Below are 19,653 nucleotides of genomic sequence, written 5' to 3'. Positions count from 1 at the left end.
CGTGGAAACCGTCTGTGTGGTTTACATGGACTCTAATTTGATTAATTTTGGTCCATGTAACTTCAGCTATTGTGATCATAATTGTTGTTGTCGTAATATTTCGCACATTTAATTAAAAAGGTACTTTATGAACTCTGACAGGAAAATGTGTTAATGCATGTCTACATTTCATCTTGTACGCACCAATGAAACGAGGGGAAAAGGGATCCTATCAGATACCAGTAACTGACGGCACACAGGCTATATGTGACCCCAATGCTTTGTGGCTTTTAAGGCCATTTGTAATGATTAGAAATGGTCATATATGGGACAATTGAATTAAAGATGTTTAAAAGCCTCGGTCTGCAGTTTTGTCCACCTTGTATAGATCATAATGGTTATTTTGTGTCTTTATAAAAGTTTGTTATTCATCCCATAACCGCTTCATTCTCCCTTATTATTATTATTTTTTTATAGCCATGGCCCCCCAATGGGCTCATCCTGAAAAAATGGAGAAGAAGCTTCACGCTGTTCCAGCCAGTAAGACTGTGAAGTTTCGATGCCAGGCCAGCGGAAACCCAACTCCCACTCTGAAATGGTACAAGAACGGGAAGGAGTTCAAGAGAGATCATCGCATTGGAGGCTTCAAGGTTAATGACCACAAAATATTTTGAATATTTCTACTTACCAGCTTCCCCTTACTGACGCCAGTCACAGCACTTCTTAATGAATTCCGGCAAACATGTTGACGACGAGTGGTTGTATGATTTCATCCACACATTAGATCACCGTTCCCTCCCCTGGAGTAAGAAATGCTCCCTGCAGGTAAAAAGAAAGGGCAGGTGTACACTTCTGACCTGAGAAACAATGTGAAACGAAACCCAAGGCCTCCTAAAGAAATGATGAGCCATAGTAAAACCTCCAGGTGGGCAATCCTAGCCATCCGTTTGAATGAAGAATAACATTGGCTGCCCTCATTTTAGCTATCGGTGTAATAGCGACTCTGTAATAGCGACTCTGTAATTACACCCATGCAGCAGTAAGTTTACCAACCATATCTAGGATGTGTGGTGTGATTGTTCTCTTTGTTAGCGTCTTCCCGTTTCCAGACAGGGATGTGTGATGATAAACTGCTGACAGTCTGTGGGGTTATAATGGCTGATAAGACGACGCTTATCTCCATTTATTTAACGGGTGCGGCAGCCGACCGACCGTTCACCGTCAATGGCATCCTGGCCACGTCGAAACGATCATAAATGATCTGCGTTTATGTATTTGTGCGAGGCTTCTGCGAGACGATATTTATGAGCATTACTGTGGGTTTCTCGGTGCACCCGGTGGCAGTTGCTCCACAGGTGTAAGACGTATGTGCAAAGACTGAGAAACGAGCCCCTCCTTCCCCACATCTGTTTTTCCCATCAAGGTGTGGGCCAGTCCAGCCTTGTCTCGTGCTTCCCCAGCCCATCTTCCTCCCCAGCTGGGACACATTTAGGAGTTTCCTCTCAGCTGCCTGCTGCCCTCGTCCTGTCCCACACCCCCCAGCCAGCCAGCCAGCCAGCCAGCCAGCCAGGCAGCACACTTAACCATCTGGCTGCTGTTTTTTCAGTCAAGGTGCAAAGGTCTGCATTGGCGGCCGGGGACGTTTCTCTTCCCTCCCACACTCTTGCTTTTATGGCCCGGGCTTCTATTGTTCATATCGTCTGCATGGAGACGTTCAGGAGGGAGGGAATAATGTGGACCACATGTATATGAAGCCAAGCACAACACATCTGGCAGCAGGCAGCTGGACTCCCTCATCACGTTTTTAGTTAAATGAGGGAAACTGTATGGCTCGGTCTGTGTATATGCATGTTTGATGTTGCCATTGCCTTAGAGGTTGGCTGGCTAATCACACACTGCCGGTCTTGGCAGATTTATGGAAGAAAAATTATAACATGTCTCAGGGAAAAAAGAAAAAATAACCAGACTTCAGTTGCTCCTAATAAGACAAGCTGGGGCAGATTTATATAAAACATGGAGCCATTTTCCTGTGGTCTTTGTTGGGAAGGACAAAGGCCTGCTGTTAAACAGTGGGTAGTGTCACTGAAACAGGGTGTAGTGTGTAATCTTGCTATCATCACATCATACATCACTGACCTTGTTAGTCGTTGCGTTCAAATGAGCTCAGTTTGATTCGAGAACAAATTATGTTGGCAGGAAGTAAGAAAAAAAAAACCAAAACGGATGTTTTCAAGTTTGTCCTGTTAAACATCACTGTAGCTTTGTGCATGATAATCAAATGTCATTCAACATTGTGGTTTTGAAGTGGATCCTTTGGAACTGAAAAGTGTTTAGTGAATTAAGTTAGACAGCGCTGCCAACAGTAGCCATTTTAAACTTTCAGTAAAGCAATTGCAGCATCCAGGCAGCATCGTCGGCTGCGTCTTGTATCCTGAGCCATTTATTCTTCCATGTTTTTGAGTTGATTGCTTGTTATTGAGTTGCATTTGACACCAAATACCTTTTGATTTCAGGTCCGTGACCATGTGTGGACCATCATCATGGAGTCTGTAGTCCCCTCTGACAAGGGAAACTACACCTGCGTGGTGGAAAACCAGTACGGCAGCATTAATCACACCTACCAGCTGGATGTCGTCGGTAAGAGTCCAGCGTCGTCGTGTTGATCACGCTCTAATAAAGTGTGGCGCTTTTCCCAAATGCTCAGGGAAGCAAAACTTGCTTTAGGGTTGAATTGAGACTGAATTTTCTTGATAAACTGGGCCTGTTTACGTTTTGGCGCGAGTGATGGATCCACACAGAGGAGAGAAGCGATTGCTCCTCTCGGACCTGCCCTCTGACTCCGTCCTACACCACTTATAAATCACAGTCCCACTTCCTCCATTACTGCCGTCCCCGGGGCTTTGGCTGGCTGCTGGAGCAGGTCCGCAGCCCAGCGAGCACTGACATCGGTTCAATGAAAAGAAACTACTGTCACAAGTGCTGACTCAGTCCCGGCGGATGTCTCGGTTAGTGAAGTCCAAACAGCTGATATCCTGCCAGATCCTTGGCTTCTGAGTTTTCTTTAGAGAGTTATTAGTCATCAAAGTGGAGCCACGAGAACATTTCTTTTCGCAATAACGACATCATTTGAGACACTTCATTTGCTTGCGCGTGTTATGAAGCCTCCTCCCAGAATACAGCTGGGAAATGGCTGTTTTTAAATCCCCATTATAGCCCATGATTTAAAGATTGTAGCCTGAAATTAAAGTGACAGATGCAATAATTGAGGTCACAGTGTTTACCATCAGATCGAGTGTTTCCCGTAAGAGAAACCGATTTGATTGCTTTTCCAAAAACCACTCAGCCATTTGGTCCTCTTAATTCGTTGCACATTTTTGTTTGTCTTGGATATTGTGTTTCTACTTCATTGCTCAGAAAACGCTAAAACGAAGCCCTTTGTGTGTCCTGCCGCAGAGCGATCCCCCCACAGGCCGATTCTGCAGGCCGGCCTGCCGGCTAACCGCAGCGTGGTGGTGGGCAGCGACGTGGAGTTCGAGTGCAAAGTGTTCAGCGACCCTCAGCCCCACATCCAGTGGCTGAAGCACATCGAGGTTAATGGGAGTCGCGTTGGTTCTGACGGTTTACCGTATGTCCGCGTCCTCAAGGTAGGAGTTCAGGGTCATCTGTCCGCCACCAACGAGCCCGACGCAAAGCTCGTTGAGGCAATAGTTCAGATTGTTTGTTTTACTCGCTGTAAATGGATTTTTCTTGTGATGTATTTGAGCTGTTTTTACTCTGAAATGAACCCCAATTTAAAGCTTGTTCTTGTCATTGACGGCATGTTTCTGTTTTTTGCACACGACTTGTTTTTATTTCCAGCATTCTGGGGTCAATAGCTCGGACGCTCAGGTGCTGACCCTCTACAATGTGACTGAGGAGGAGAGCGGAGAGTATATATGTAAAGTGTCCAATTATATAGGAGAGGCCAATCAGTCGGCCTGGCTGACGGTCACCAAATATGAGCCCACAGGTAACCGCCACGCAGCAGTGCAGGGACGACACAGTGGATGCGCTTCTAGGACCACCTGGAAATACTAGAGCCATATAACTCAAGACAACCTCAGCTGTTTCTCTCCTCCCTCTCTCCCTCCCTCCCTCCCTCCCTCTCTCTCTCTCTCCTCGGCACTCCTGACTGTAAATGACGCTATGGAAAATTCCCAGCAGAACAGTTGAAAGTGTTTAGTCTCAGGTTTATGTTGGATCCCTTCTCATTCCTGCCTCATGCCCGCCCTGTGCCCGCCTAATAAGGGCCTCGCTTGCCATCTTCTATTACTCTCGCTCTCTTGCCCTTCAAAGTCCTCTATGCACAGCTCACAAATTCTGCCTCTCTTTTCTTTTCTTTTTTCCTTCTTTTCCCAGCTGTCATCCTCTGCTTACCTATGTTGCACAGACCTCCCGTTGTTTGCCTAATGTGCACATAGCCGGAATGAGTGAGAGTGTGAGTGAGCCCTGTTCTGCTGCGGAGTTTTCCATGCCCATCTCGTGCATGTAGAGATGAGACTGAGGTTATGTGATGTGGTGACGGTGCGTCCCAGCGTGGGGTTCAGCAGTACAGACCTAACCTAACCATCTTTTCCACTAACAGATCCAGGAGGGCTCTTCCTGACAGAGTCCTCTGCCGGGGTGTTACTTTGGTGTTGGATTGAGGAGGAGAACGCTCCTCCATCCACTTTCTCTTTCAGAACCTTTTACTCATGGTTACTTTCTCCCTCTTGGGCCTCTTGTTGGGTCTGCTTCCTTTGTTATTTTCTAGACCGCTGGCCTTAACACCACGGACAAGGAAATGGAAGTCCTTCAACTGAGAAATGTGTCTTTTGATGACGCTGGGGAGTATACCTGCTTGGCGGGCAATTCTATCGGTTTCTCTCATCACTCTGCATGGTTGACCGTGTTTGAAGGTATCAGTGGTTCTGTCTCGTATTTCTGTCATTTCTTCTTTTCCCACCTCAAGCCTGGCTTTCTGTCTCTACATTTACCAGGGAAAGGTCTTTTCTGACTTCAGCTCTGGGTGAAAATGTGAGAGGAAGCCAGGGCACATTACTAAAGCTCTCTCTGCTCAGCATGGCTCGTACTCCATCTTAACTCTCCAGATGGGAGAGTAGGAGCCATGCTCTGCCGTGTCTTTCCAACGAAATCAGCAAATGCCAAGCAACCCAAACATCTCTGCTCTGTGGTGTACCAAAACAAAATAAACGACCAAACGGAAATAGTCCAAGGACCTCAAAGGAGGAAAAACATTTCCAAGTTTATTTGAATGGTCTCAGCCAGGTAGAACCCCACATTTAAAGACGGGTTGTTTGGCAGCTCTGATCAGATTTCACTTTGAACTGTCTCCTCCATTCTGCTCTGTAATTGGTGTTTGCATTTGATTTGGTGTTAGGCTGATGTTCTTTGACAAGCGCTACAAATGACATGCATTGCTGATGTCATTTCCTGCTGTGAGCACAGCGGCTGACTTTGATAATTGGCTCTCTGTGGTGGAAGTGGCTCATTCCTCGGGACTGGAATGGGCATTTCTCCCAATTATCAAACGGCTTGTCAGTTAGCCTCTTCACACAAGTGTAGCTCACTTGTGTTGCTGGTGTTGGTCATGGGTGTAATGGTTCACTTCAGTCGGTACGGCATCCTTGGATTGGGATGCATTGTTTGTCAACCTCAGTATAGTTCCCAGTATGAAATATTAAACATTTTGCAAAAAAAACAAAAACCCGACTAACTTTAGTTGGGACATTTACTTCAACTTGAGTTTTATTAAGAATCTAATTTAATCTTAGTCAAATTCTCAAAAGCAAATGGGCAGATAGGCTGAATCGTCCAGGCATTTATGAGCAAGACTGAATAAAATTTCCTCTACAGAAGATTAGTGTTATCCAAGAAATATTCTGACAGAATTATGATATTAGTCTAAGAATTTTTAGACAAAAAATCTGAATCAAAACAATTGGGTGGCCCTAATAGAATTTCCTTGGTTAAATTTGTATCAAAGAATAAATCACATTTAAGTTTTCTTTTGTTGTATATGTTGCCATTCATTCCAATTAGTTATCTGCTTGTCTAGACTCACAATATCTCCTTTTTTTAATGATAAAAATCCATTACTGTAGTTGAATTTGAATAAAACTCATGGTTTAGTGATCGCAACAGGATTTAATTCCATTGAAATGATTTAAAACTGCTATACAGAGAGTAAACTTGCATCCCAAACCAAGTTATGTATCAAACCTTTTTTTCCCACTAAGTAGTGAAATCCATTACACCCCTACTACTGGTATGGATAAACGTTGGTGTTTTCATTAAATGGGAGGAAAAAAACAAGATCTGAATTTGAAGGATATCTTTTATTTTATTTATTTTCACGTTAATATCTTGGGACTTTTTTTTTGTTTTGTTTTGTTTTAAAGAGCTTTTTTTTTTATTACTAGCACCAACACACAAATTGCTTTGAAAATCAAGCCAGAATTAGATTTTGGATATGTTATTGATCAATTCAAGCAGTTTTATTTTGTGAAGCAGAAATGTTCAGTGTTGTGTGATGTGTTGTTTTAAAAATGTAAAAGTCGGATCCTTTGCACATTGCCACATGGATGATACAGTATGTTAATCAACCAAAATGTAAGTTAACAACACCACGTTTTGTTTTGTGTTTTTGTAGCGTTTTGCGATGGTTTCTGTGTTGTGGCAGAAACTTAAGATTTGTGGCAAACAAAACTCCCACATTTTGTTCGTCTTCCCAATTAAACTCCACTTTTACGAAGCCGTAATCCAGTCAGAAGAGTTACGGTGGACACACGCTCTGCGAAAGGAATTTATTTGTTTTTCTTGAGGTGGTGAGGACAAAGAACAAGCTAGAACATTTTCTACTTCACGAGAGACTCCAGGGAGGAGGGGGAGGGAAAGAAAAAAATATGCAACGAAAGAGCGAAGGTGGCATATTTGCTTTTCCACATTCACCGTGCCCACGTCAAATTTCTGAGCAATCAAACAAGAGTTGCTGGACTGAAAACAAGAAAGCAGTCCCGCCCAGAGTTTTCCCGAATCAGGACCGTGAGAGACGGAACAAATTTTTATGTAAAGCCCTTTAGTGTAAAGCTAAAAAAAAATAAAGATAAATAAAAGTCAGAAGTCATGTGTGGCACATTTTCTGACATATTTTGTATTTAAGAATTAAAAGAAAAAGAAAAAAAAAAACTTATACTGTGTTTTTGTTAGCCACAAACCTTATTTTAAGATTCCCATTACAAAAAATCAACTCAACAATGTGAAATCAAGAAATTAAAACGTGTGTCTTGATTTTGGGATTATAAATCTTGTAGTAAAAAATAAGTAATGTCCGAAATCAAACGAGCCTTTGAGGGTTCGGTTTCCCTGCGAACACTTCTTAGCCATACAAAGCTTGAAAAGAGAAACCCTATATCATTGGGGGAAGTTTATATCAGATATGTGCTTGTGTCAGAGGCTCTGGCTTTGAAGTGTGTGTGTGTGTGTGTGTGTGTGCGAGTGTGTATCCGGTTTGTTGCATTTGTGACTACTTGAACGGGTGTGCTTGGTGTACTTGTGCATGTACATTCAGTGTTTTTATATTCCTGACAGCTGAGCGTACCCCTCCCTGACTGACCCCTGTCACCCTGCCCTCCACCCCTCCCCCCTCCCTCCTCTAGCCGTCCCACACTACCCCCCGGCCAGCCACACGTACTTGGAGGTGGTCATCTACTGTGTGGGCTTCTTTTTCATCGCCGTCATGATCGCCATCGCGATCATAGTCAAGATCCGCACCTCCTCAAAGAAAAGTGACTTCAACAGTCAGATGGCCGTACACAAGCTGGCCAAAAGCATTCCCCTGCGCAGACAGGTAACAGAAAGTAGATAGGGGGTTTGGAATATTTATACTTTCTCACATATTTGTCTAGTATTTGTACTGCATGCCATCAAATGTTGTTAAAACTAAATGCATGCCTTTAGAGAGCTTTCAGGTTGGGGGTGTTGCACATCTGGTAAGTTTGAGCATTCAGAGGGTGCTTAGACTCCGAGGTGACGGTACACTGTGCACTAATCACACACCTACCACTTCTACATGAGGCCTCACAGGAATTGTAACAACAAACCACCTTCTCCTTTCCTTTGGCCAATAAATGATCCTGGCGTTTGTTCCGCTATGAGAGGAGTAATGTGAGTGTGTCTTACCTCAGGTGTCTGTGGACTCCAGCTCCTCCATCCACTCGGGAGTGATGCTGGTCCGTCCCTCCCGCCTCTCCTCCAGCGGCTCCCCCATGCTGTCGGGGGTGTCCGAGTATGAGCTGCCGCAGGACCCCCGCTGGGAGCTGTCACGGGACAGGTACGTCAGCTGCACGTTTCACCGAACACTCACTCATAACCTGCGGGAATGGAAATATTATGAATTGACTAATGAAGGCGATTCCAAGCTGTTGGTAGATTTTGAGGACATGTTCCACACTTGGTCTTCTCATGCGTCTTCCTCCCGTCTTAGGCTTGTTCTCGGGAAGCCGCTGGGCGAGGGCTGCTTCGGTCAGGTAGTGATGGGGGAGGCGCTCGGTCTGGACAAAGAGAAGCCAAACCGTGTGACCAAAGTTGCAGTGAAAATGTTGAAATGTGAGTCAAATATTCTTCATCTATACTGTTTATTAAAAAAAAGTGTTGGGAGGAGAAGATTGTAATTTCAGATTTTAAAGTTAAGTCCAGGCTTTTGGGAGGTGAAAGCTTTGAAGACCAGTGCGATGAAGAGGTTATAGAGACGTCTGTGATTGGGCTCCTGCCACAGGAGAGGAGAGTGAAAATTTATGAGACTCTCTGACATTACATCAAAAAAAGCTGTTTATTATTATTAAACTGCCCAGAGGAGTGAAGGAGGGAAGAACGGAACCTTTATTGTTTCACATTTTAAATGACTTTTCCCCGTGGAGTATTTTTTTCTTGGTTTTTATTTGAATTTCAACAACTTACACATTTATACATATTCTTAATTTAGATAAACAATCCAGCTGTTTTTAGCTTAAATAGCACTGCTTTAAATGAGTTGAGATTTATTATGAATTAATTTAAGCAAGGTGAATTGGAGAAAGCTCTCATTAGAGTTGGCTGTGTGTGGATGTGGTGGTTAGATAAGTATGTGAATAATTTTATGGTAGAAACTGAATGTTCAGGCTCCATATCTCAAGGTTTAGTTCTCGTTGCAAGCTTAAGGAAATGATTTATTCGTTTCCTCTCAGATTGTCTCAATCGCATGCTCTATGTCCAATTTTTAGCGACCTGCTGTTGTCGGAGTTTGTAAGATATTTTTTGGGGTGTGAAAAAATTAACCACGGAGGAGTTTTTCTACCAAAGCTGCAGCCTTTTCGTCTACACTTTCTCACTGTGACCTCATGACCTTCATATGATTTCTCCTTACAGCTGATGCTACTGAGAAAGACCTGTCAGACCTGATTTCTGAGATGGAAATGATGAAGATTATCGGGAAGCACAAGAACATCATTAATCTGCTGGGCGCATGCACACAGGATGGTAAGACCAGACAGATGGAGGGGGGCCCCACTTCTGACCCGCCCCGGTCTGCCCAGGCCAACAATCACACAGACAGCACACACTCTTGTCCCTCAGACAGCGGCGTTAGTGTGTGAGCCTCGCGTCGAGGGGTGTGTAGGAAAGCATGCATAAGTGACTCTGACACCCGCTTCCGAGCTCGCAGTTTGAACTGCCGCCGTTACTCTTCAAACATCCCTGATGAAAATCTTTACGAGAATGAGCTTGACGGGTCTCTCGGTGCAAGTCGATCTGCTGCCGTCCACTTGCAAAGCTCTTTGTTGACTCCACTTCACTTACCGACTGTTTGGAAACCTATTTAGGGTAACTAGCTATTATGTCTTTTTTTAAGTTCCTGGTATTTAGAAAGTCTGCCAGCAGCTGCAGATTGTGTTTTCTTACTTGTCCAGTATCTCAGGATCTTAAACTAAACAGTTCTCTGTACTTTCATTCACAAAGACGGACTCTGTTTGATTATGAATAAGTTGCCTTCTGCAGTTTTGGCCAAATTAAAATGCTTCTACTTTTTCATGGTATGTTGCAAGAATGCACGCAGGCATGATAAGTTAGAGCAAAATGTTAAAAACATCAGCCCATGACAGGTTCCATTCCGGCCCATAGAATGACATGGCAAAGGGTAAAAATATTAGAACATACATCAATAATTTACATCTTTTCATGAAAGTAACACCCTGTCGTAAGAATAGAATTACTGAGTCGAGACATCAGCGATGTAGTGGTAAAAGATATCTAAGAATAGTTTTAAAACCCTAATGTGAAGGTACATTTGTGAAAGCATGCGACTGGCTGAGGATTGACAGGATTTTGTCTCGCGTTTAAAAAGAAATATTGGAGTTTGGATTGATCAGCAGACTTTTTTCAATGCGACACAATTCAAGAACATTCAAGCGCCAAAATACAGTGAAATGCTCACCAACTGTTAGGTATCATCGAAAATAGCTAAATATAATACAATCAGTTAATAGCAGTTCAAAAAACCACCACACAGACCCATATCCCTGCAGATACCAACACTCATGATTCACATGCAACTGAAGAGTTTGTAATCATTACATGTTGACTTTTTCATAATGTATTCATACTCCTTGGCGATCTAACAAAGGAAAACATTTGGAGTTTTATAAAGGTCTTTGTACAATTATTGGTCAACCCCACTTAATGTCTCATCGAGCTCTATGTGGTCCTTGAAATAGAACCAATTAATCGTTTGAAAAATAGAATTTTTATGTTCTGTATTCGTTGGCACCGACTTTTACCTGTGAAGGAAGAGGATGAGTCTTCGCCACATCCTCACTCTTTTGTTTGTTTTTTCAACTATTTCCAGGCCCTCTCTATGTGATCGTGGAGTATGCCTCCAAGGGTAACTTGCGGGAGTACTTGCGAGCTCGGCGCCCGCCGGGCATGGAGTACTGTTACAACCCGGACCAGGTTCCTGTGGAGAACATGTCCATCAAAGACCTGGTGTCCTGTGCTTATCAGGTGGCCCGAGGCATGGAGTATCTGGCCTCCAAAAAGGTGTCGACTTATCCCACAATCAGCTTCACGTATCAAATTCAATGTCACTTCAGTGTATAACGTCCGGTTTTATTTGTGCAGTGCATCCACAGAGATCTTGCCGCTCGCAATGTTTTGGTAACGGAGGACAATGTGATGAAAATAGCGGACTTCGGCCTGGCCAGAGATATCCACCACATTGATTACTATAAGAAGACCACCAACGTGAGTCTTTTTATTTTTCAAAGTGTAACTCACGAATGGGTTACTTTGGATTACACAGTAACGTGCACGTGTTTCCCCGCAGGGTCGTTTACCCGTCAAATGGATGGCTCCCGAGGCGCTGTTTGACCGGATATACACACACCAAAGTGACGTGTGAGTGTGGCGTGCCGGAGCTCCGTCAGCTCAAACTTTGTCGAGTTTTGTTTTCGTTGTGCAGAAAAGCTAGAGACTCCTGTTTGTTTTCCGTTGGCAGCTGGTCATTTGGGGTGCTGCTCTGGGAGATCTTCACGCTGGGAGGGTCTCCATACCCGGGCGTCCCGGTGGAGGAGCTGTTCAAGCTGCTGAAAGAAGGTCACCGCATGGACCAACCCTCAACATGCACTCATGAACTGTAAGGAAACACTCCACTCAATAAAACCAAAAAGATTTGTTCTTATAGGACGATTTTCATGATATAGAAGGAAAAACCTGCGACATTTAACAGTGTGACTATAAAACATTACCCTTATGGTCTAAAGTTTATCTTGATTTCACCGACTCGTTGCAGAGATGAGCAACCGGGCTGAAATAAAGCTTGTGTTGCGATTAAGAGCATTAAACTCAGAAACCTTAGTTTTTAGGATTTCAGTTTAGAAAACCATCCTGCGCTACTGAGCCTCAGTTAAAACCCCAAAGTGCACACTCGCCACTTTCATGGCAGCGGTGGGGAAACATTTTGGGTTCCCAGTTCATGTCAAGCAGTCTGGAAGTCCTGATGTGGTCAAGACGTACATAGTTGGTTTGTTTTGTGAAACTTGCTTAGGGAGAGAGAAATGTTTCAAATATTCAAGTGCATGAACTTGGCCTCAGTCAGCGGAGCAGTAAGCAGGAATCCACTGTTGGTTGATGCGTCCCAGCTTTTTGCTGATTTATTGTTATTACTCCGGGATAAAATCTCTTATTTTATCATAATTACAGTCATACAAGGTATTTCAAAAGCACATAAGAACATAAACGTCCTTTGAAATCCAGGTACAGTGGAGCTCCCGACTCCTGTGCTTCTTGAGTAAAACTCAGAGGAAGATTTTAGAGTTAATAAAACGTAAGTAGCAAACTTTGTGAGGATCTTAACACCTTTTGGAAGAACAAGTTAGGTCAGTATGTCTTCATATATAGGTGGTTCCCATTTTTTCATTTTGTCTGCATTATGTTTATATTACATTCAGATAGTTTTATTTTAAGAAACCATGTTCAAGCTGTCAAATTCTTCTTCTTTTTTTTCTTTTTTTGCATTTCTTTCCCTTGCGCAACAAACATGGACAATCTCATAAACATTATTATTTTAACTATCACAAATAATGCTTGTATGAAAATAATTGACAGATGCTTTAGAGCGATCTGGAGGAGATACAGAGGCGTGTGTCTTGTAACACTTGTTTAGCAACACACCGATGCTCCCCGAGATCGTTTGATGACCAAACACACCAAATACTTGAGTTGACTGAGCTGCTGTCCAGCTGGAACATGATGTTCAGCTTTGTTTGGACTCTCGTCACGTACGAGCCGGAGCCCACACTTGAAGTTGTTAAACGAATGCTGGAAGGTTCGCCGTGTAATTGTAATATCTATGATCCCTGCAGGTACATGATGATGAGGGACTGCTGGCATGCCGTGCCATCTCAAAGACCCACATTCAAGCAGCTCGTAGAGGATCTAGATCGCTGTCTGGCCATGACATCCAATCAGGTGAGTGTTTCTTTTCCCAAGCAAGCTGAGAAGCAGCGCAGGTGTCGGTTTCCGGAACGACACGCTGATTTTTCCTCCTTCCTTTTTGTGCCTACAGGAGTATTTGGAGCTCTCGGTGCCTCTGGACCAATATTCCCCAAACTACCCGGACACCCGCAGCTCCACCTGCTCCTCCGGCGAGGACTCGGTTTTCTCCCACGACGCCGGAGCGGAGGAGCCCTGCCTGCCAAAGTTCCCTCCCCACTCCAACGGGGCAGCCATTAAGAAACGCTGATACCTCATCTTTATTCAGACAAACGTTGATCTTTCCTCCACTCCTTGCCTCATGGGGTAGGACTCGTCCCCACATTCCCAGAGATGAAGCTAAAAAAAATACAAACACTGGTGCTCTGTGCGAAAGGAGCCTGGAGACGCCTTGTAGAACGTGTTGGATCACACGGACTGACATCCGCAGCCGTTTCCTCGTTCTGCTCGGTGGCGAGGGTTATGGGGCACTTTGTATTAGCGGGAATTGCCAGAAAAGAAAGGACTCCCACTGTTTCTCACCACTTTGGGCATTCCAGAGTTTGGTCAGGAGAATAAAACGGACTGACGAGGATTAGGTCAGATGTTGGTTTTTTGTTTTGTTTTTTTGTTTTTTTCTAGATTTCCTCCGCGGTCATTTCATCCATAGTGAACGACAGATTTCTGCTTTTCAGACCAAATCCAGAGAAAATACAACCAAGAGACGCGCAGCTCCATGGTCCACTGCATCGTTCACCGTCGTCTATTTTGTAAATACAGTTAGAAAATTATAAATCTGAATATATATTTACACTGTACACTTATTTTTATTACCATAATGATTTATTTTGTTTTGTACAAGGATGCATTTGTTCGATCCATTTTTAAATATAGTCCTTAGGGGCAGTTGTTACATGAGGGTATTTTATTAATTGCTGAGGATAACATGGCCAGTTTTTTTGTTTTTTTTTGCTGTAGCACAGCTTCAATTCCCCTAAATTTACTGCATAATCCTGAATGATGAAAAAACATATATATTGGGTTTTCTATTAACTGCCAGTGCTTTTAATGACACAACCGTGTGTGTGTGTGTGTGTGTGTGTGTGTGTGTGTGTGTGTGTGTGTGTGTGTGTGTGTGTGTGTGTGTGTGTGTGTGTGTGTGTGTGTGTGTGTGTGTGTGTGTGTGTGTGTGTGTGTGTGTGTGTGTGTGTGTGTGTGTGTGTGTGTGTGTGTGTGTGTGTGTGTGTGTGTGTGTGTGTGTGTGTGTGTGTGTGTGTGTGTGTGTGTGTGTGTGTGTGTGTGTGTGTGTGTGTGTGTGTGTGTGTGTGTGTGTGTGTGTGTGTGTGTGTGTACTGTAAATATCCCTGGTTGTCTGCCATTGGAGGAACCGACTTCAGCTGCCATCATGCACTTCCACTGTGCATGCCTTCCATGTGATGAACTTATCTTCTACTGTAAATGCTTTAACGGGAGTTACATTTGCTGCCATATAACTTCTGATGAAGGGTTGCAGAATGCGTGTCATCGTAAAAAAACAAAGATTACCCTAAATAAAATGCTATTGATAAACACACGAGTGTGAACTCCATTCTATAAACTGCTCAATAAATATTAAAAAAAAGTATGTATGTAATGTAAATTGTGTTTACAGAGACGGAGCAGCAGCCACTTCAACCCCCCCCCCCCCCCCCCCCCCCCCCCCCACCCTTTTACCGCAGGTTGCTGCGGCCCGATTAGAAATGATAATGCGCTGCTGACATCAGAAGAGATGTCGGCGAGTGCAGGGAGCCACAGCCGGCAGTGAACATGTAATTTATGATGGTGCGAACGGCTCGGCAAGTGCTGGTGCTACACTTCCATCCATCAGCCGGCCGCGCCAACCTTGATGCCTCGTGTCTGGCTCTGGCTTCCTGCCATTGGCCGATGCATCACCTGGATCGCAGTCTCCACGCAACAGGCTAAAATGAGCCGTGCAGCGCGGCTTGCTCTCGACCCTTTTGGAAAGCCGGCTCTCACAGCTCGGGTCAATGCAGTTAGCCTTCAGTGCATACTGTATTACAGCAAGGAGGGAGAGCAGTTCACTTGCTAATGGGTAACAGATCCATGTTCCGTTTATGCCAGGAGTTGTATGGGTTTGAACTGCTGGGAGTTGTAAATTAAAACCAAAATACTGCATGATCTGCAGTACGTGCCGTCGTCTTCAATGACACAGAATTTGTCTCGCTCCAAATTGGAAAAATCCAGATTTCCACGCACACTTCCAGGATTCTGTCAAACATATGACCTTATTGTTTGTTTTTTTTTGTTTTTTGGAAAATATCATTCACTCCTGGAAACGGACGGCAATAAAGTATCGTGTGTGCTGTGGTTGAGGTGATGATGAAGAGCTCTATTTAGGGATAGACAGGACGAGCAGGACGCTGCTTTATAACCTGCTAATGGTGCGGAGCCAGGAGCAGAGGTGCCATTAGGTCGAGGGTATTATCACTTCTGACAGATGGCACAGGAAGGGTTTGGTGGAGCAAAGTTCATCATCTGTCCTCTGGTACAGTAACGGTTAAATCGCTGGTGCTCGGCTCATGGCTGTGATTCATGGAGTCCGTCAGTGTGTGTCTATATTTTGCTCTGACGAGGACGCACAGGGGAAGGCGTTTGTTGTTGTGACTGGGGAGTGTGACAGCATCTAATTAAAAGGTTTATGATCATTCAGATGAAAGAAGACTGCTATGTCCTGTTTTTGTTTCCTCGGATAAATTATCTGTTGACTGATTGGGGAACGCTAATTGATTTGGGAATACTGGAATCTCAGCCAACCGACCGTTTGCCCAGCTTTATTTGGTTTGTTAGATCTTCAGCAACACCCTTGCTCAGTTTTGGCAAACAGCTTATGACAGATTATGACATGAAGAAAAATAGTAAAGTGATGCTTATAATTGGATAGTTGAGGAACACTTAGAAAACTGGGCTGGTACAAAGGACAAACAAAACATTATTTTTGCTCAATCCTTAAGAAAACAGGTGACACTAAATACCCTACCTTTTAGATCATTCTCAATAGGTCTTTGGGAATGTTACATATATGTTTCAAATATTGTCAGTAGGAATGTACACGCATACATTTTATGTTGGTAAAGGTTGGTTTTTTCACGTTTATCTTATGGAAATATGTGTAGTTCAGATAAATTAAGCTGTGGTTCCCTCCGGACCATGAAAATGTGTGAGGGAGTGTATCGTCAATGAACATTGGAATTTTTGAAAGTCATCTACATGCCCTTGCCCTTGTTCGCTGGAATTGGCCTGAGCGCTCTGCAACTTAACAGGATAGAGTGACATAGCAAAGGAATGGATGGATCTATATTCACTGTATTTTGACTGTCAGATGTTTTTGTGACGTTTGAACTGTTAACTACAAAATCTGACTATATTTATTTACTATATAAAGTTTAAAAAATTTAATTATAGTGTATTTTTATACGAGGGTGTTAATGGTATCTCATCAAGTTGCGCAGCTGGGTTGAATTGTAATAGAATACAAAATACTTCCAAAGTGAAGCTTTCGGCCTCTTTAAAGTGCAGCAGGTGTCCAGTCTCACGGGTACAAAGAGAAAAAGCTGTGAGCTATATGAAACTCCAGCCAAGAAGGCGAAAGTTAAACAGGTTTGTAAACTGACTTCATGTATTATTACTGTATTTTTTAAAGAATAGTTCATTCATTCATGTGTGCTTACACATTTTCTTTCCTTTGAACAATGACTAGATCATTCTCATCATTTTCAGCTCTCAGTTTATCTTGGACATTTATTTCTTTTTTATTATTTCATGCTCTGAATTCAAGATACGAGAGTTTAAAAGTGACATGTGGATTCAGGATTTTGTGCTGAATTGGACTCTTTCATGGAGACCAGGCCACCTCACCATAAAGACAAGACTTTAGACAAGTGTTCAGGATAGTCTGTTTCTGGTTTTTTCTTTAAACCAAAACAAACAGAAACAGCGTTGTACAAACAACCTTCAACGGAGCTTCTTTCAGTCTGTTGTTCTAGTAGCATCATTTCTCTCATTGATGATTCACTGTATAAGTGATAAGCATTGCTTACTGCTTCTGTATCACCCCTGTTGCTTCTCTTTCTCTCCTCCAGCCTCCTGTTCCGACACTCACCTCAAATGTTAGGCTCAGTGAGAGAGCGTCTCCCAGCATGCCTTCACCAAGCACCTGGAGACTGGGGACTCCTGTGCTGGACACTAAGACCAGGACAACCCAACGTGGTCGCATGTCTGTCACCTGTCCTTCTCTACAAACACCAAACTAGCTGAGAAACCGTCTCTCTATGTCGCCTCCATCAAGAACTCCTGAGCTCGAGACACCGGTCAAAAAACACAAACGTGACATGGCAAGTTGAAGTCAGACTTTACGAACTTCACATTCACAATAGTCTCATATCATAGATCTTTTGATATATCTTTATTTTCTGTCTGGTCTTTGTCTTTTTAGACACCTGATACTGAATCCTTGGACACAACTCAAAAGCCAGTCCAAGCAGAAGTGCCGAAGCAGAGTGAAAGAATCTCAAGGCCGGCACAGTTGAAAAGGTTGTGGGTTCGAATACTGGGCAGAGTTTGCACGTTCTCCAATTTCTTTCATGCCAGACCGAAGCCTCAATCATATGTACCAATTCTGATATCTTTCTACATGCGACAACATTTTATATTATGACAAAGTATTTTGTTTTTACATATAAACTACTTCCAAATACAGTTGTCTGCCTCTGTGTCACACAATTGTATTAAACCTAAATAAATGTTATGTTTTATCCCCATGTTTCCCTTACAGTCATTTCAGCTTACTAAATGGTACATCAAGGCATTTATAACTAAAAATATTGCTATAGATATCACTCTGAGTTAACTTATTTCAATGAATGCCTTAAAAAAGAGTTAAGTACTGAAAATTCCTAATTATTATTTCCGCTGAACTACTAATCATGTAATATTGTGAATGGAGTCTTCTGGGTAAATATGTGAGTTTGCTGTAACAGCAGAACAGAAAAGTTCCATTGAGACGAAGCCTCTGTGTGGATGCACCGGCCTGCTTCTCCAAACTGAGGACGTCCATCCATCCATTTCCTCCCGCTTATCCGTTTCCGAGTCACGGGGGTGGCAGTCTGAGCACTGTCACCCAGATCACATTGCACCAATTAAGAACCTTTACTGCTGGTGGTGAGCCCACCGGAAACTGAGGACGAGCCGACTGTCATTTACTGTTCCTGCAGCCACAATCCAACACTTCGGTTCCACCACGCAGAGCGAGAGGGTACAGTACGGCAAAGCGCACTCGGGCCCAACTTGGTCGCCTGGTCCCACCACAGAAAATATGGTTAGGATGTGGGCGTGGTTGTGAACGACTCGGGGACGCGTCGGGCGAAGAAGGCGCAAGTTTACAAAAACCACCTGATTCTGTCTGCATGTTGGTGGCTTACTCAAGTGTTTTGTTGTGTAATGTACGCCCCAGGGGGAAAACCAATCAGGAAATGTCACTTCCAGACAAAAAATGTTGATATAAGACAATATCTCTATGAAATAAAAGACACAGATGCAAAGACACAAACAAAAATGCCTTGTTGGTAAAATCTAGGAATTATGGCAGTAATGTGACATATGTAGAAGCCTTAGATGGTGGCAATGACATGAACAAGACAGAATAGACGTGGAAACCAGAGACAAGTATCGACTTTGGCAGGCAATGCTCACACAATAAAAAAGCTATAAAACTATTTTTAGAACTGATGCCCTGGTTGTTACAATACAATCATAAAATAAAATCAAGTAAATTTAAAAAATAAATCAGTGGGGCATAAAAAGTTGGTTTAGCACCCCCATAAACACCAGAAATTGTGAAAGAAATAGACCTTAAATGTTGCATTCTAATGCATTGTGGACTACTAAATACTACATTGTGACATGGGATAAATTGTAGGACCAGTTCGGTAGGAACCAAACATCAAATATGTTATGGAAGAAAAATGGCAGAAAGTAACCAATATAAAGATGTATACAATATACAGTATATATTAGGGATGTCCCGATCACACTTTTTTGCCCCTGATACGCATCCGATTTTTCAGAAATGAGTATCGGCCGATACTTTCCCGATCCGATACTCACATTGTTATTGCAAATAAACTCAATAGTCTATTTTTGGAGCAACTAAGATGTCTGAAGCTAAAAGCACTATTGGCAGAAGCTTTGTTTAGCTAGAAATGATTGTAAAACTCACTTGTTGAATCAAAATTCTTCTCAGAATGACTTAAGAACTTATTTAAACTGTATTCAGTCATAACAAAAAAAACAAAAAAACAATTACACTCTTCAGTCTTGTATCTCTTATTTATGTTAACCTAAACAAGTTCACCTGGATTTTGTGGCAAATAAAAAAAATTAAAAATGAAACCCAGTGAATCAGTTTGACTGACATATAAACTATAAAAAACTACAACATAAACAGTATTCAGTAAAACCAATCAGAAGAACCCAATTGCCAATTGCCTTTTGGGGCGCTGTGACTCACCAAACAACAACAAAAACACAGAAGAAGACAGACCACATAGAAATTTAGAAGTAGACTTCTGCACCTAA

At 42.9% G+C, this 19,653-nt stretch overlaps 1 protein-coding gene across 2 annotated transcripts in view; it reads left to right on the top strand.

Annotated features, from left to right (window-relative positions):
• The window catches only part of fgfr1a (fibroblast growth factor receptor 1a), a 32,605-nt gene extending 18,019 nt beyond the window's left edge, over positions 1-14,586 (top strand). The window contains exons 5-18 of one of the 2 annotated variants that reach the window (XM_080466667.1): positions 457-629; positions 2,493-2,616; positions 3,433-3,623; positions 4,772-4,916; positions 7,677-7,867; positions 8,205-8,350; positions 8,504-8,625; positions 9,424-9,534; positions 10,898-11,088; positions 11,170-11,292; positions 11,375-11,445; positions 11,546-11,683; positions 12,912-13,017; positions 13,115-14,586. In XM_080466667.1, coding sequence (XP_080322793.1) covers positions 457-629; positions 2,493-2,616; positions 3,433-3,623; positions 4,772-4,916; positions 7,677-7,867; positions 8,205-8,350; positions 8,504-8,625; positions 9,424-9,534; positions 10,898-11,088; positions 11,170-11,292; positions 11,375-11,445; positions 11,546-11,683; positions 12,912-13,017; positions 13,115-13,291 — 2,009 coding nt within the window. In that variant the 3' untranslated portion in view covers positions 13,292-14,586. Of the gene's footprint in view, positions 1-456; positions 630-2,492; positions 2,617-3,432; positions 3,624-3,837; positions 3,989-4,771; positions 4,917-7,676; positions 7,868-8,204; positions 8,351-8,503; positions 8,626-9,423; positions 9,535-10,897; positions 11,089-11,169; positions 11,293-11,374; positions 11,446-11,545; positions 11,684-12,911; positions 13,018-13,114 lie in introns of both variants that reach the window. The other variant, XM_080466666.1, reaches the window with a different exon arrangement.
• The last annotated feature ends 5,067 nt before the right edge of the window (positions 14,587-19,653 follow it).

Source organism: Lipophrys pholis (genome assembly GCF_963383615.2).
Source record: "Lipophrys pholis genome assembly, chromosome: 7".
NCBI lineage: Eukaryota > Metazoa > Chordata > Actinopteri > Blenniiformes > Blenniidae > Lipophrys > Lipophrys pholis.
The sequence above is the reverse complement of the archived record's forward strand: the minus strand, read 5'-3'. Positions and strand labels throughout refer to the sequence as shown.